General features: G+C 36.1%; 1 protein-coding gene across 1 annotated transcript; it reads left to right on the top strand.

The window, feature by feature from the left end:
- The first annotated feature begins 14,112 nt into the window (after positions 1 to 14,112).
- Positions 14,113 to 15,413, top strand: LOC114822053 (gamma-glutamyl peptidase 5-like). The gene is made up of 2 exons (XM_029096005.2): positions 14,113 to 14,649; positions 14,858 to 15,413. The coding sequence occupies exons 1-2, from the start codon at positions 14,323 to 14,325 to the stop codon at positions 15,287 to 15,289; spliced, it is 759 nt and encodes a 252-aa protein (XP_028951838.1). The 5' UTR covers positions 14,113 to 14,322; the 3' UTR covers positions 15,290 to 15,413.
- Positions 15,414 to 17,139: the final 1,726 nt, after the last annotated feature.

The following is a 17,139-nucleotide window of genomic DNA, read 5'->3' as shown; positions in this document are numbered from 1 at the left end:
AAAAGCTGGTATGAAAAATCACAATTGTGACAGGATAATTTCAAGGCCAGGTACCAAAAAATCTCGTTGTTGATTCTAAAGTGTGTCGCATGGAGATTTGTATGTTCGAAAAACAAAGCCACTTAAAGATGCAAACGGCCGCCCTTGCAATATGTGCACGTTGAACACTCTTTATCTTGCAACCTTTATGTCTCGATTCTTGAGACAACACATCTAAATTCGAAACATTTCATCTACTTTGTACCACTGGATTGCCATGTGAAGCTTGAAGAATAAATGGTATATATTCCAACTTACTTCGAAAGGCATGGTCTTTGGATAACTATTTATCCTCAAGGGGAACAAGTTATTTCCAAATATAGTTAGGGGCAATTGTAGGACCATGATTTTCTAGGGTCGAAGTAAGGATGGTCAGAATATAAATATCTCAGAATTCCTCTGTGGAGCTTGTTTACCATAGTAGTAGTGCCACCATTATCCTGCTTCGAGGTAGTAGGTGAAGTCTGAGCGACTTCACTGAGATTGACCATGCTTGTTCCTCAAGACATTGGGACCTGATCCAATATGGAATCAACCGAGTTTCGTATATTCTTGGAGTTCCTACAATCTAGGAATCGACATGCGCCAGAAGTAATCATACTCCTAAAACGATGCAATATCTACTTCTAGATATTGTATGGGATTCTCCTGGCCTAGTATAGGAATAAAGGTCTCTTTCCCAATTGGTATAAATAAACCTTTCTAAATTCTCTTACCCACTGCTTGAGTCTTATACTTGCTTACTAACTTAAGCCTTGGTCGGCAAAGCCCCCCCTCTCCCCTCCTCCTCTACGGTATTTGGCTTGGTCACGATTGTTTGCTCTTTTACAGGTTACTCAACTTTGTACATCTCTATCACTTGTGGTGGTGCATGAATTTGGTTGTAACAGTTAAGGTTTCATTGTTTTTTTTATTAACCAAGCTTTGGTGCCAAGTCAATTTAGAGAATTATGATTCTATTCTTCTCACAAGGAGGTGATATTTATGCAATGCAAGGCAATACAATCTCAAACAACAAAGGAAATAAAACTAATTACAATAATTACTGCTATAACTAGGAATCCTAAATAAATAAAAGTCAACATTTCCTATAAAAAAAAAGGGCCTCAATTTATTTCCCGCACAAGAACTTCGAAATTAATGGACCAACCTTGCACCTTAGGGTATATTTTATAACATCCCTCCACTAAGACTATCTCCAAACCTTTGGCTAAAAGAAAAAAAATTTAACCCAAAAATAAATTTCTGCTCCAATGGTGTTGGGTTAAATTTTTAGCCCGAGATTATTAAAGAATGAATTTAGGCTAAATTTTTTATAGTAACTTTTTAAAAAACAATAAAAATAAAAACTATGTAGACTATCTTAATTTATTTGTATGAATATTTTAACCTAAAAATATTTAGATTCCGATAAATATTGAAAAATCACCAAACCAACCCTTGAAAATCATGGAACACTACGAAAAAAATATGAAACATAATTAACTAATTTTTTAATTGTTTTAGCCATTGGATTTAATTTTGGACTGTTAGATTTTATCATATTGGATCTCAACATTTGGATTTAATGTATTTTTAAATTAGATTAAAAAATAAAAATAAATAATTTGAATATGGACTGTAGATCAACCAACAGTCCATTAAAATCGGCAGCAGGATCATAAATAGAGTCGTTGGGCTCCAGCTATTGGCCAACAGCTGCCCTAACATTAGGTCCCCCCGTTGTCGAGCGCTTAAGGCTGCCTAACGCATTGGGCGAGTGCCTGCGTCCAAGGGTTGCACTTTCTCATTTTTTTTTCTAACATTTATATGCGTAGAGGCTGGCCATATCATTTACCTTGGCCGGTTTCTTGGGTTATATTCGCCTCAAAACTGATTTTAGGTTGAAAGATTGGAGCAACTTTTGGGTGGTTTAAAACCTAAATTTTGGGTTTTAAACCAAGAATTGAAGTAGGTCTTATATTATCACACATAGTGCGTTTCTAGGTGCGCACCTTAGATACAAACCTTGCATGTAGATGGGAATCGGATGGTCCTGATTTACTAACCTCACGGTAGAACTGGCTTGGTGTGACCTGGTAGAATTAAATTTTTGAACTTTTTTTCTTCACTGGGTATCTTTTATTTAGAGAGAAAAGGGTGGGGGGGGGGGTGAGAGTTCAAAGTGTTCAAGAGGGAAAGAGATGAACAGACATTGAGTTGGGGTAAGGATTGGATTTTGAGGTGAATTGAAGTTGTGTTGCGACTGTAACCCAGTCATCTTATACCTTTAAATTATTTTTCTTCACTAGTATCTTGTTGTCAGAGAGAAAGGGGGAGGTAGGTAGCTAAGGTAATATTGGAGTGCTAAAGAAGGAAGGAGAGGTTGAGATAGGGAGCTGGGATGAGGAACCGATTTTAGTTGGATTGAAGCTATGTTGTGACTGTGACCCAGTAATCTTATACCTTTATTTTTTTTTTTTGTTCACTAGTGTGTTTTTGTTGCCAAGAGAGGGAGACATTAGCGTTGTCTTAACCAAGAAAGAGAGGCAGAGAGAATGAGGCAATGAAGGGTATTATGGCTCAATTTCATGTGGGTTAAAGTTATTCTTGCGTTGGAGTTGACAATGGTGGTTCATTTGGAACCTCTATTATAATCCATTTCCATTCCATTTCTATTTTTATAATTCTGGGATTTTACTTTGTTGAAATCTTGAAATTGGATTTTAGATATATAAGTGAAAAACTTGCGCTGGGTTGTGATAAGTTGTGTTGTAGTTGTGTATATTTGTAGTAGGTAGACATAGAAGTGTAATTCGATGGGGAATGAGTTAGAAGACTAAATTGTAGGGGAAAAAAGGATATAGATGTAGGGGATCAATCTGGTGCAGGGAGGGTTGAATTAATTTTTCTAACAATAGACGATGAGTTAAAACCAAAATTAAAAATGGAGTTTGAGTGGTTGGATGAAAGGTATGTTTTTTTGCAACAGTTATGGACTTGCAGTGGGGTTTGGGATTCGGGAGCATAGTGGTAAAAAGTCCAGTGATGGTGATTGTTGGTTAAGGAAGATTTTATTTGTTGCAAACAAGGCAAGAAGAGGGTGGATGTTAATCCCAAACCTAATATGAAAGGTAGGAGGAGAGATGCTAGAACTGAGTGCAAGGCGAAAATTGCACTGAATAAGGGAATTGGTTGTGAAACATTTACTGTAACAGTTTTCAATGAAGGACACAACCATCCTATGTCAAGTGCGTCACACTTATTTAGATCGCATCGCTGAGTTTTGGAGGTAAAAAAGGCGATGATTGAATAATGTGCACAGGCTAATATTTCCATAAGTAAACAAGTGGGTCTATTGGAAATGCATAGTGAAGAAATTGGAAATATTGGTTGCACCCCTAAGGATATGTATAATGCCAAACAACAATTGCAAGCTCATCTAATCCGGCATAATGCGAAAATGTTGAATGAGCATTTTGGAGGATGAGAAAGAGAAATGTGATTCATTTTATTTCAAGATGGAGATTGACGAAGGCGGAACACTAGGGATTTTCCTTTGGGCAGATGCTAAGTCACAAAGTGGTTACGGCTTCTCGATAGGGATTATACCACCTGCAAAAGTAGGGGTAAAAACACTTAAAAATACTTGCAAGAGAACAAGGTTATCGTAGTATAGCAGCTCAAGCAAGGTCGATCTCCACAGGGATGGAATGAATAATTTATGTATATACCGAATATTAATTAATTATTTGAAAACAAAGTTTGGAGGAGATAGATTTTATAACCTAAAATATTATAAACGAATTTAATTAAAAACAATTAAATAAATTAGCAACGTAATAAAAAAACAAAAGAAAATAGTTTTGAAAATAAATTTGAGCACTAGGGTTCCGCCGTCACCTTTCGTGATGTGATTGTGTATGACCACGGTCAAACCATGGTATTGAGTTATGCATTAATGAAAAAACCAAGAGCATTGAGTGGTTGTTTGAAGAAATGCTTAAAGCTCTGCTAGTGAGCCGCTAAAAGTCATAATTACAAATCAAGATGGAGCCATAACAAAGGTTATTGTTAGCAAACTGCCAACCACCTTTCACCGATACAACATATGGCATATTATTAATATGTTCAATGGCAAGGGTTGGGTTGAAGGCGGTTTTAAGGATTTGCATGATTGCATTTGGGATGTTGAAAGCAAACAAGAATTTAAGGTAAGGTGGAAGGTATTGGTAGAAGAACATGAGTTTGTTGATAAAACGTGGAATTGAGTGCCGGCATTTTGTATGCACGGTTTTTAAAAAATGGAATGTCAAGCAGTCAACATGCTAAGAGTTGTCATTCCTTTTTTCAAGCAATATGTGCATAGGAAGCACCCTTGGATGGCAATGTCAGAAAGAGGTGGTTGGTAACCATAATGATGAAAATCGTGCCCCTCCATTGCAGCTTCATACATTAATGGAAGCTCAAATGGCCAAATTGTACACACGATTTATGTTCAAAAAGTTTCAAGTCAAGGAATTGAAGAGTTTAACTTGTTTCTTGAGGGAGCAGTCCAGGGATGGGAATGAGGCACTGTACAAAGTACTTGAAAGGGCTGAGTGGGTGACAAAGATGAATAGGTTAGTGGTTGGTACGATCTCGGGTTATGCTAAATGCAGTTGCAAAGAGATGGAGTTTTAGGAACTTCCTTGATGGCACATATTAGCCTATTTGAGAATGAAACAAACAAAGTTGTTGCCGGAATGTTACATATTGAAAAGGTGGCTTCAAACCGTCAAATCCGGCATTATTTTGGACACAAAAGGGAAATATGTGGGCAAAGATGTTGACAATTCTGTCGTGTCCAAAAGAATTCAGTTTTCATGAAAAGCTTCAAATCTAATTGACAAGGTGGTGATCTCGGAGGAAAGTCTAGAACTTCTGTCCTGGATTTTGAAATCCTTAGATACGAAGCTTGACTCATTAGGAGGTGGTAACCGTGGTTGGAAAAGAAAATAGATTGAAGAGGGAAGCAAGAGTTTTCAAACTGATATGCTTAAAGATCTCATTCAAGTTAAAAAAAAAAGGCATCGAAAACAAGTACGAAAGAGAAGCAAAGTCAAAATCGGAGATGCAACGATGGGAAGGAGAATTGTCCACGTCTAGACACAAGGTACCAACATACTTAATTATCGCTTACAGTTTGTCTAACAATATATTTGTGGTTGTAATATTTAAAACAACGTTGGATTATTTTGTGGTTGTCTAATTCTTGGCAGACCAATTCCGAGGAACGCACACAGACGACACGGAGCCTTGCTCCTGGTGATGTTACCAAGCCAAATGAAGCTGCTAATCTTGAGCCTATTCAAAGCCAACCCAAAGCAGTAACACTCAACTTGCGGGTGAAAATTTGAGAGTGATAGATGATTTTTACGAATATATAATGAATGACTAATTAAACAGGGTCTAAAAAATTAAATTGTGTCTAGTAATTTTGTATGCAAGATCTGTTCAGTTTATAGGGGGATGAACTATTCTTTAGTTGTGGCCACATTTGATTGTTTTTGGAAGTTTATGTGTGTCACATTAATGATGAAATGTGTGATCATCTGTGTGACATGTTATGAATTTGTATGACTATTTGTGACACCTTATGAACGTTTATGAAACTAATACTTGAGAGACTTACTTAAGCTTGACATTATGATATAATTACAAAAGTCCCTACAAAATGTACAGAATAATGATAGGAGCAAATATATAGGAAGGGAGATTTCATGCTAAGCATCCTTGGCTGTGCTATGAGCCACTTTGACGTACTTGTGCTCCGAGTACTCACCACTATCTCTAACAAAGTCATCCACGTGGAAGGCCATAACACAGTCCCAAGCATATCCTGATTGAACTCAATAGAGATACGAACGAAATTTCTCAAACCTATAAGAGAAAGTGAAGTCACACTCTTCTTGGAGTTGCTTTGTCGCCCATGAAGTTATTGACCTCTGATGTAGAAACAAAAGTCACACTTTTTCCTTTTTCAAAACTAGTTCATCATCCTTACACTTTTGGCAATGTATTTGACATTTGTACTTGGCCGATTTGTACATCACCTCGTTTAGCTGCTCTTGTAATGTAACCAATGCGGACTCCTGTTTAAGGCACTTTTGATGCCACTCATTGATGAAACGTGATTTTGCAGAAAATTTGCTCTTTGCTTCTTCAATTTGATCGTTCAGACCATGGGAATCACCATCACTCCTCAATAGAGCCATGACATGTGTGGTTGCCATGGTTGTTGCTGAAGAAAGTGTTGCTTACTAAATTGTTTTTGCCTTCTTTGTATAGATGATTAATTTAGGTGGCATTAAATGCCAAACCAACAAAAAATGGATGGAAACGATGGATATATAAGGGTTTGTGTAGGTATATGATGGTGTATGAATAGTTGTGTAAAGTTATCAGGTAGTCTATTTACAACTAGTTTGTCATCAATATTTCTTCCAATTTGTTACCCTGTTTGTGTAATTAAGAATGTATTGTGCACGATGTAAGTGTTGCCTAATGAATTATCCTTGGTTTACATTTATAAATGATCAATTTAGATGTCATTAAATGCGAAACCAACAAAAACTGGATGGAAATGACAGTTTTGCATATATGTGTGTTTTTGAGCACTTATGAAGACGTGTGTCTGCACTCAGGTAGTCTTGTCACTTTGGTCTTTTCAGTAGGAAAAAATAAATTTACAAAGACAGAAGTGAGACAAAAACTCAGAAGTATATAGAAACATATCACCACTTCCACATCCAATGTTGAAGAAAGTGTACAAACATTTGTGTTTCAAAAAACATACTCATCCCACTCCTATGTCTAATCATAAGGAAATTCTACAAAACATTTGTGTTTCAGAAAGCAGGTACTAATCCACTCACACAAAGTTAATTAGGTGAAGCATTACCATAACCAAGGACCTCGTCTATGGTTACATCATGAATTGCGTGATCATTGGGCAGCACAAGTTGGGCATAAAACCTATGAATTAACCCATTTGTTCACAACATGTTTCTTCCTGAATTCCTCTTCCTCATTAGTGTAAGTGTAACCCTTAAATTTGTATTTTGGTTCAGTTGCATTCAAGTATGTGCTGGATGTCGGCAAGCAACCTCGTTGGCTCGGCTTTTAATTCTTGGTTTTCCTTTTGAACAATACTTAACTCACCACGAATACGTTCAATTTCCCCAATGAACTCAAGGTGTATACTCTTCCCAAACAAAAGACACTGTTTTGAGCTATGTCTACCTAAAAACAGATACTTGGAATGATGCGTAGCAGCACTTCTCTGAAGATGTGGTCACTTCTTGGCACAATTTGATTCTTTGGCAGGGGGTGTATTCATAGTGATTGGATGATGAGTTGGAGTTGGGTGTAGGACAAACATAATTGGGATTAGGAGTATTAAAGATGACTGGATTTGTTTTGGGAGGTGGGGTATTAATTAGAGGAGTTATGGATGTTGGTACGTTTCAGAGGATTTGGGATGAAGTTTTGGGTGCTATTGGTGTATTTAATAGGATTGGAGGCTAATTGGGTGTTGTTGCCATGATTGAGAGCGGTTAATGCAAAACTAAAGACGTAAGGAAAAGCAAAGGAATTTAAGAGAGGGGATTGTAGTTGGTTGAAATTTGTGGAAAGCGATCATGGGGGGTTTGGGTGATAAGATGAGATTAAAATCTCCTTTTTAATGTCTTCTGTAGAGGTTGAGGGGTTAGGAGGGAAACTAGTCCCCCTATATTTTCATTTCGTGGCTGAATTTGCCGCTTGAAACAATCCATGTGGTAGCATTAGGGTATGTCATGTGGAATTAAATGTGTAAATCATTAATTTGTAATTAAAAATTATGAAAATGATGGGGATGCTCAGGATGACATCATTAAAATTTTCCCCTGTCTTAGTAGAAACACTATTCACAACAGTTTCAATTGTCCCGACAACCAATTTCGCCATATGAACCGATCATATCGTAGATGATGTCATCCCTAGTGTCCCATAATTTTTCATTTTTTTTACATTACTACCTTTTTATTATTAATTTTTAATTACAAATCAATGTTTTACACATTTAATTCGAAATTGCATACCCTGATGATGCCACATGGATTATTTCAAGCGGCAAATCGGTGGAGGGAAATGCAATGTGATGATGTTTTGAAAAAGAAAGTCAATCTTAAGCCTCCACTTGTTCAATCTGGTAGTTTGCAAGGGGGACTATTAGTTGACGGTTTGGTTTTGTAGTAGAGACCCAATCATAGCCTCCCACATTAACTAATTTTTCTTATGTAGGTTTTAGTGTAATAATTTTTCACAACCCGTCATCCCAAGGGTAATAAACTAACGGCTTCATCATGAACACCCATGTTGAAAAAACAAGTGGTAGGAATAACTAGTACTTACCCCCACTTCACATGGAAACTTTTCGTGAGGAAGTTATATTGTCTATGTACCACGAATGGGCGTGAAGTACATATTTTGGAGCTCTTTCATTTCCCTTATTCACATGGTTTCCCCTCTTAGTTTCCATGTACAGATAACTACAATATTGTCAAACATTAATTGCTTGTTCGTGTTCTTCTACACATGACCTTAATCCTTTATCTATCGGTGATGTTATTTGTGCATCATATAACCACTCTTGGTCTCTTCATTCAAACCCCAAACTGCAAACTACAACTTACTCTTTCACGGTTGCAATGGCTCACAACTTCACAATTGCTACAACTTCATCCTACCCTAGAATATTAATCTCCATGCCTAAACTTCCTTTGTGGGAAAATCCATTCCCACTTCCTAACCGCAGGGAGCGTGCAATTGTCGTCTAAAGAGACAGTTGTAAGTTCACAATGGAAAAAGGTGTCACAAGGGTTGACACCAACATCATATGAAGAGGAGGGTGTTGACGAGGAAACTGTTTAGGAGAACCAAGAATGCCGAGGTCATCCATAGGGAACTCGCTCTATGTTGGAATGAAGGTGTTAAAAGCTTATTCTTTATGGATCATTTCAGCAACAATTGGTTTACGTTAGAGTTTCATCGACAAAGATGAACTGAATTACATATTGGACGAATGTTATTGTTATGTCAGGGGACATATCTTTCACTTAGAAAGGTGGATGGAAGACTTTGGGGAATCAAACCCTGTAACTTTCTCGAGGGTGTGGATTAAAATCCCTCAGATACCAATGCAGTTTAGGGAGGTGGAAATCAAGAAAAACATCATTCGTTTTGTAAGGCTTGATGATGCGTCTATTAGTTCCCTTAATGTAATAACTATTAGAGTGTTAATCGAAGCGGATGTTTGTCTGCCTCTGAAGCAGGTGTAAGTGGTGAACGGGGATGAGGAGTTGCTAACTTTGCTCAGTTACGAAAAGCTGTTTGAGGTTTATTTATATTTTGGTGGATAAAAAATATAGAAATGTGGATGGATATGCAAGAGCTAGATGTAAGTTGGCTCATGGTCAATAAGATATTCGGGGATGAGCCAAACGTGCTACCAGAGGGTGTTAAGGATGATTTCCTGACTTTGGCAGACACTGAGGATGATTGAATCATTTGCTTGCCTTAACCAGCAAGTAGTAAGGAAGAAGATGCAGAGGATGAGTCAAGAGTGGGTTCGGAGGACGACGACAGGACAACAACTATTTGGTTGTGGCTCATCCCAGAAAAGAAAAAGAAGAGATGTGTTAGGTGAAAGTGTAGGTAGTCAGGGCATGGGTGAAAACAAGTGATGAAGGCATTCATTTGGTTAAGTGTGAAGGTTTATATTGTTTAGTTTTAAGGTTATCATGTTCTAATTAATGTTTTAGATGGTTAAGTTTGAAGCTTAAGATGGTTTACTTTATGTTTGTATTGTTTGCAGCAATATTTTGATGGTTGTTCACTTTACAATTAATTTTGTCAAATTTTTCTTTCATTATCAAGAATGTAATTGTTTGTAGTCCAACTTGCAATCATTACTTAATATATTGTCTTTTCTGATATATATATATATATATATATATATATATATATATATATATATATCTTGTCCTTGTATTATTTGTGAATGGATGTTTCATAGTACTCGAACTTCCAATTGTTACTTATATATTTGCCTTTCTAACAACAATTGGAAATGTAATATGATAAACCTAAGGTTAGTTTCATAACAAAATCATTCATTCCACACTAGCGGTTGTTTTAAAAACGTTCATAAACCCTCATAACACCAAAGTTCTAGCTTCATAAACAATCACAAACTTTCATAAAACATAAGGGTTGGTTTCATAAAAGCTCGCAAACGGTCATAACACATAAGGGTTTAGTTTCATAAACAATCAGAAAGCTTCATAACACATAAATTTTAGTTTCATAAATTGTCACACACATTAATAAAACATAAGGATGGTTTCAGATATTGTCACAAACATTCATTCAATATAGAAAATTGTGAGGGATGCCACTTAAGTCATCCAAAACAAGTAACAATCTAGAATGAGATGATGACAGAATCCCCAAACTCATTAAATTCATCCAAAACAAGTAAAAATATGGAGAAGTAAGTTAAAAACATCCACAATGAACTAGTTGGCCAACAAATTAAATTCATCCTGACAAACTAGAAACTACCTCAACAGATGACAAATTTCTTCAACACAATGTATTGACAATATAATACTTGTTTATGGACTACCATTGTTCTTCAGGGGTCATTCTACACTAAACAGTTGCTAATCTAAAATTATCAATCATCCACCACTCACTATGCATTGTGAAGCTCATGCAACATGTCAATTGCCATCCTGAGTCGGAATTCATGGACGTTGCCGGGCGTAATTTCTTCCAAAGGAAGGCAAGTGGACAAGAACTCTATCACTTGTAAAGTGAAAATACTGCAATCCCCCTGTGCCATACAACAATTCAACAAGTCTCGGAACCAATTCTCAGACAATTCAATCATTTAAATAAACTCACTAAGGAAAACGGAGCTGGAGAATTGAACTTAGCTGTGAAGTCGAAGGATAAATATACAAAGGAAAACGGTTTACACTATCTTTGTAAAGTACAAGTTGTCAAATTTAAGTTGAAAAAAGAAAACGATTTACACTATCTTTTTAACTTCACACTTCTGTTTAATTATGTCTGTTATTTCCGTTTGATTATTTAATGTAGACCCGGCAGTTTCTGACACGACACGAAAATGACACGAAAATAACGGGTTTCGGGTCAACACGATAACTTATCGGGTCATTATAGGGTGACCCGTTAAGAACCCGTTATTAATGGGTATACACGCGGGTAACACGTGGGTAACCCGTTTCGACCCGTTAAGAAAAAAATTATTTTGATAATTTTAAAGTTTAATTACTAAAAGATTTATTGTAAAATACAATAGCCATATTAATATATACAATATATTCTATATTAAATATATAGTTTTGTATTATTATTCTATATAAGTTTAAAAAAAAAAGGTTTAGTAATTATTTATTTTTATTATGAGAGTTCCTTATTATCATTACTAGGATAAATTTTACTTAACATGTTGTTGTCCAAAATTAAAATAAACTAATATAATATTTGTATCGGTAAGAACTAAAAAGACATACATACAAGTATGAAAAATGTGAAAGAATATATAAACACTCGCGATTCATCATTATTCCTCCACGAGTAGATAATGGTTACACTTACATTATCGTTTAGATTTTTAAAATCCTCCAAACCTTCACGAATAATATTTTTTATTTGAGGGAAAAATTAATAAAATTAATAATAATTATTGTAGAAGTGTAAAAAATGTAAAAAAATAATATAACAATCACTCATAGTGACAAACTTTACAACTTTCATGAAGGGGTCAGCTTCGAAATCCAACACTATAATTCATAAACCTTAAATTTATATTTAATCGTCGATTGCCATTTACGCTTTATTCTTCTTACTGAATTTCATTTTTAAAATTTTCTTTTTTGAAAACATGATCATCTGGCAGATATAAGAAGATGAACGGTTCAGATTTTTGATATCATGTTTTGATATTTACGGTTAACTGAAATATGAGTCGATATCATATAGTTTGTAGAAACTTTATAAACATCAAGCAATATTTTCACTAACCGTAAAACTCTGAATATAATATCAACGATCCAAACCGTTCATCTTCTTGCATCCTCTAATAGATCAAGCTTTCAAAAAACAAAATCTAAAAAAACAAAATTTGATGAGAACAATGAAGCGTAAATATAAACAACAATCAACGGTTAAATTTTGATCTATGATTTATATGATTATAGTGGCGAATTTCGAAGTTAAGCTCTTCATGAAAGTTGTAAAGCTTATCATTACGAGCGTTTATATATTTTTTCTATATTTTTTTACACTTCTACATTAATTAGAAAACTATTAAAGACTTTAGGTAAGTTGTGACATCCCAAATCGCCAAGGGGAGTGATCCTTAAATGTATATTCTCATCCCTACCTAGCACGAGACCTTTTTGGGAACTCACGAGCAACTTCCCAGTGGGTCAACCATCCTGGGAGTGCTCTGGCCTCCTTCTCGCTTAACTTCGGAGTTCCTACGGAACCCGAAGCCAGTGAGCTCCCAAATGGCCTCGTGCTAGGTAGGGATGGGAATATACATTTAAGGATCACTCCACATCATCCAGGGGAGTGATCCTTAAATGTATATACCCATCCCTACCTAGCACGAGGCCTTTTGGGAGCTCACTTGCATTGGGTTCCGTAGAACTCTAAAGTTAAGCGAGAAGGAGGCCAAAGCACTCCCAGGATGGGTGATCCACTGGGAAGTTGCTCATGAGTTCCCAAAAACAAAACCGTGAGGGAATGGTAAGCCCAAAGAGGACAATATTGTGCTACGGTGGTAGAGCGGGCCCGGGATGTGGTAGACTCAGGCCGGGATGTGACAAATGGTATTAGAGCCAATCCTTGGCCTGAAGTGTGTCGACGAGGACGTCGGGCCCCTAAGGAAGGTGGATTGTAACATCCCACATTACCCAGGGAAGTGATCCTTAAATGTATATACCCATCCCTACCTAGCACAAGGCATTTTGGGAGCTCACTGGCTTCGAGTTCCGTAGGAACTCCGAAGTTAAGCGAGAAGGAGGCTAGAGCACTCCTAGGATGGGTAACCCACTGAGAAGTTGCTCGTGAGTTCCCAAAAACAAAACCGTGTGGGAATGGTAAGCTCAAAGCGGACAATATCGTGCTACGGTGGTAGAGCGAGCCCGGGATGTGACATAAGTGAAATATACTTAAAAGAAAAATGCGTTTTTATGTTTTGGATGTGACAATATGATCTGTATATACTTATTTAGTTTTATGTTTTTCATTTGATTATTTATTGGTTTAAAATATATTTTCCTTAACGGATAACGGGTCGGGTCATATTACTTGTTAATATTATCGGGTCGATTTCGGGTCGGATCATTTTACCCGTTTATTTTAATGGGTATTACACGACACGACCCGTTAAGATATCGGGTATGACATGAAAACGACACAAACACAGAAAATACGACATGAATGCCAGGTCTAATTTGATGACCAATATACAAAAATATGGGTGAGAAGCTACAAAAAGTGTATGAATATTACTTCCACTGAAAATTTTGGAAATATATTAAATGTATTTACTGTTTCGCAAAAGTGTGGTCTGAATGTTCTTCGTGGAATAAAAGCACCTCATATTTAACTCACAAGAGTATACTATATTTTCAACGTTTTTTTTTTTAATTATTATTTTTGTTTAGGAACATGATCAATATAGAAAGAATTAAACTTGAGTGACTTCCCATGTGCACTCAATTTTCTTGCAACATTCTGCTTGTCTTCCAATAATTGGTATTGATATTCCGGGATTTATTTGCTAATTTTGTTTTTTATTTTGTGGGTGTTTATTTTGGTCGCTTTTAGTTCCTTTGGTAATTAAATGTAGAGATATATCATGATATCATGTCACTTGATCCTCATGCAAAGATTCTGAAAAAATTAAAATAAGGAAAAACAAAAGCAACTCCTGATCCTATATATAGGAGCAATTGCTTTGCTTATTTCAAACAGGAAGCTCCATACATTAGGCACACATATATATTTAGCTAGCTACTTACCAGAATTTCAAGTTGAGATATATATTACCAGAATTTCAAGTTGAGATATATATATATATATATATATATATATATATATATATATATATATATATATATATATATATATATATATAATTCTTGGCTGCCTTGTTTGCTTGTTTGCTCACAGTCAAGGATGAAGGTTGAGAAGGAGAGTAGATCTGGATCATATGCACTTCTGCTAGCAGCAAGGGACTCAGAGTATGTGAAGAAAGTGTACGGTGGGTATTTCAATGTTTTTGTTGCAGCGTTTGGGGAAGAAGGAGAGAGGTGGGACTTGTACAGGGTTGTAGATGGAGAGTTTCCTGACATGGATGACCTTCAAAGCTATGATGGCTTCATCATCAGTGGCAGCCCTTATGATGCTTATGGCAATGACTACTGGATCATCAAACTATGCTTTCTCTTGCAAAGTTTGGATGCCATGGAGAAGAAAGTCCTCGGAATTTGCTTTGGTCATCAGGTACAGACATATATATGTACATACGTACCTAGGTTATGTGTGTGTGTGTGTGTGTGTGTGTGTGTGTGTGTCTATATATATATAACATATCAAATGTGTGGTAAGAAAATAGTACTACGTACTCACGTTTATTAATTTGCGCCATATACTTTAATTTAATGTCACATTACGCACCCAAATTTGAGATTAGTTGCTTTTCCTTGTATAGGTGTTGTGCAGAGCACTAGGAGGAAAGGTTGGGAAAGCTTATACTGGGTGGGATATTGGGTTGAGGAAAGTGAAGCTAGTGAAGGAATTGGCTCCATTCAGCTTCGTTAATGACTTGGATGACGTTCCGCCTGCCCTTTCCATTATTGAGTGCCATCAAGATGAGGTTTGGGAAGTTCCTTTGGGTGCAGAGGTGATCGGGTACTCGGACAAAACAGGTGTGGAGATGTTCACCATTGGAGGCCACGTTCTGGGCATTCAAGGTCATCCTGAATACAGTAAGGACATTCTTTCAAATCTCATCGATCGCCTTTTCAACAGCGACTGCATAGAGAAAGGTTTTGCAGAAAACGCAAGGTCTGCACTGCAATTAGCTGAACCAGATAGGAAGTGCTGGGAGAAGTTCTGCAAGACATTTCTCAAGGGAAAATAGACTTAATGAACATGCCATACAAATTGCATGCTTTAATTTAAATCAAAGTGTAGTACTATTTTCAAGGGCATGAAATGTTTACTATATATTTAACCAAACAATGGAAAATAATCTTATTTTCTGTTTTTTCCTGTCCGTAATGTTTGAGAACCTTGTAGGCCATGAAAGGAACACATATATTCCGAGCACAGTTACAATACGATTGGAATAATTTTTCCAGCGAACGTTTTGGAATAATATTTTAAGGTCATGGAAGTTCGACAGTAGTGCTTAGTGGGACTGTTGAACTGGAATCCCAAGTCTTTTATTCCTCTTGTGAATGTCGTCTTGTTCTGGAAACAATATATTGTAGTGCATCTCTTATAAGTATATATCAGCATTTTTATTTTTATTTTTATTTTTGGTTTTTATTCTATATCAGCATTTTAAGAAAAATGAGGCCTACATTACTACATTATTAAGGATTGTACCCATAAAAAATCAGCAAAACAAAAATTATCCTAGGGAAATAGCAGAGATGATGCCATCACATGTGGCCTATCGACGTCGTAGTTACGCAATTCGTTCAACCCCTACGAATTCTTAATTAGTACGAGCTACCAATCGTGGTACAATAACGATCAGGAAGCACAATTTCAGCAAATTTCACCCATAGGAGCATTTGTTAGTTTTCTTTAGGTGGTTATGTGAAGCATGTAAGGTTTAATTTGTGAGTAAGATCAAACACCAAGCCATGCAATAACACAAGTAATATGAGCTATATATAAAGTAAGACTTAATTAGGGTTGTAACCAGATAACAACCATTTGGAGGGAAATATAAGCAACAAATTTGAATTTAAATGTTGCAGTTAGAGTTCCTTTGATAACTGATTGCAACTGCTCACTTAATGGGAGGAAGCAGTTGCAAGGCATATATAGAAATGCTTGGTCCCTCTTCTCGGTGGTCTGTCCTTGTTCCATATAGTTTTGGTTTGTCCCATTGAAAACATGAGAACTCTAACGTGATTACAAGAGAAGAGAAGATGATGTGGTAGAAACTAACACACAAATTAAACCCTATAATTTATACGATTGTAGTATGAGTGAGTAGGGATTGTTCTAGGCTGGGGATTAGGACGGATGCTAATCAACACAAATTAAACTTAATAACTAAAAACTAAGCCAGATTAACACAAAATAAGAACTGAGGGGGATTTTTTTGACGAATTTTGAGAAACAAAAGTAAATAGCAGCAATCAAATTGAGTTGTAAAGGGAATGTGTGTGAAAAGCTACCTAGAAGATTATTCTCCACACATGAAACATATGCACATAAATCGATTTCCAGTTATTCTTTCTATAAACCATGAATGACAATGCCCCAAATTAATTGTGAATGCACTAATTAATTCTCAGACTTTCCTAAGTTCATTGAATTGGACTCAGCGATGTAACCAAATTATCCTTCTCAAGTTCCCTAACTATGAAAAGCATGATAGAGACACATATCAAAGGTCATTAAGTTCTGTGAAAATCATAAGCATTGACAAGGGATTTGTAACTATGAAAAGCATGATACTCCTACCATGGATTTACTTAACTAAATCATGACTAGAGACTTTTACTATTTAGAAATATAAGTTCATAACGATTAGGTGAAATTCCCTTATATTCTAGCATCAAATCCCTGCATGCAAACTAAGTATGCATCCTTAATAAACATATAAGAATAAGTTCTCTATAAAACAGATAAGTAAATCACATTCATGTTTTATGAAACAACAACTGGATGTAATCAATTTATATAAACAAATGATCATGGCTTCGAATTCACCTCTAGCTAAAAAGAAACTTAGTTACACATGTTCAT

This window comes from Malus domestica, chromosome 16 (genome assembly GCF_042453785.1).
Source record: "Malus domestica chromosome 16, GDT2T_hap1".
Classification (NCBI taxonomy): Eukaryota; Viridiplantae; Streptophyta; class Magnoliopsida; order Rosales; family Rosaceae; genus Malus; species Malus domestica.
This window is presented reverse-complemented; position numbering and strand designations above follow the sequence as displayed.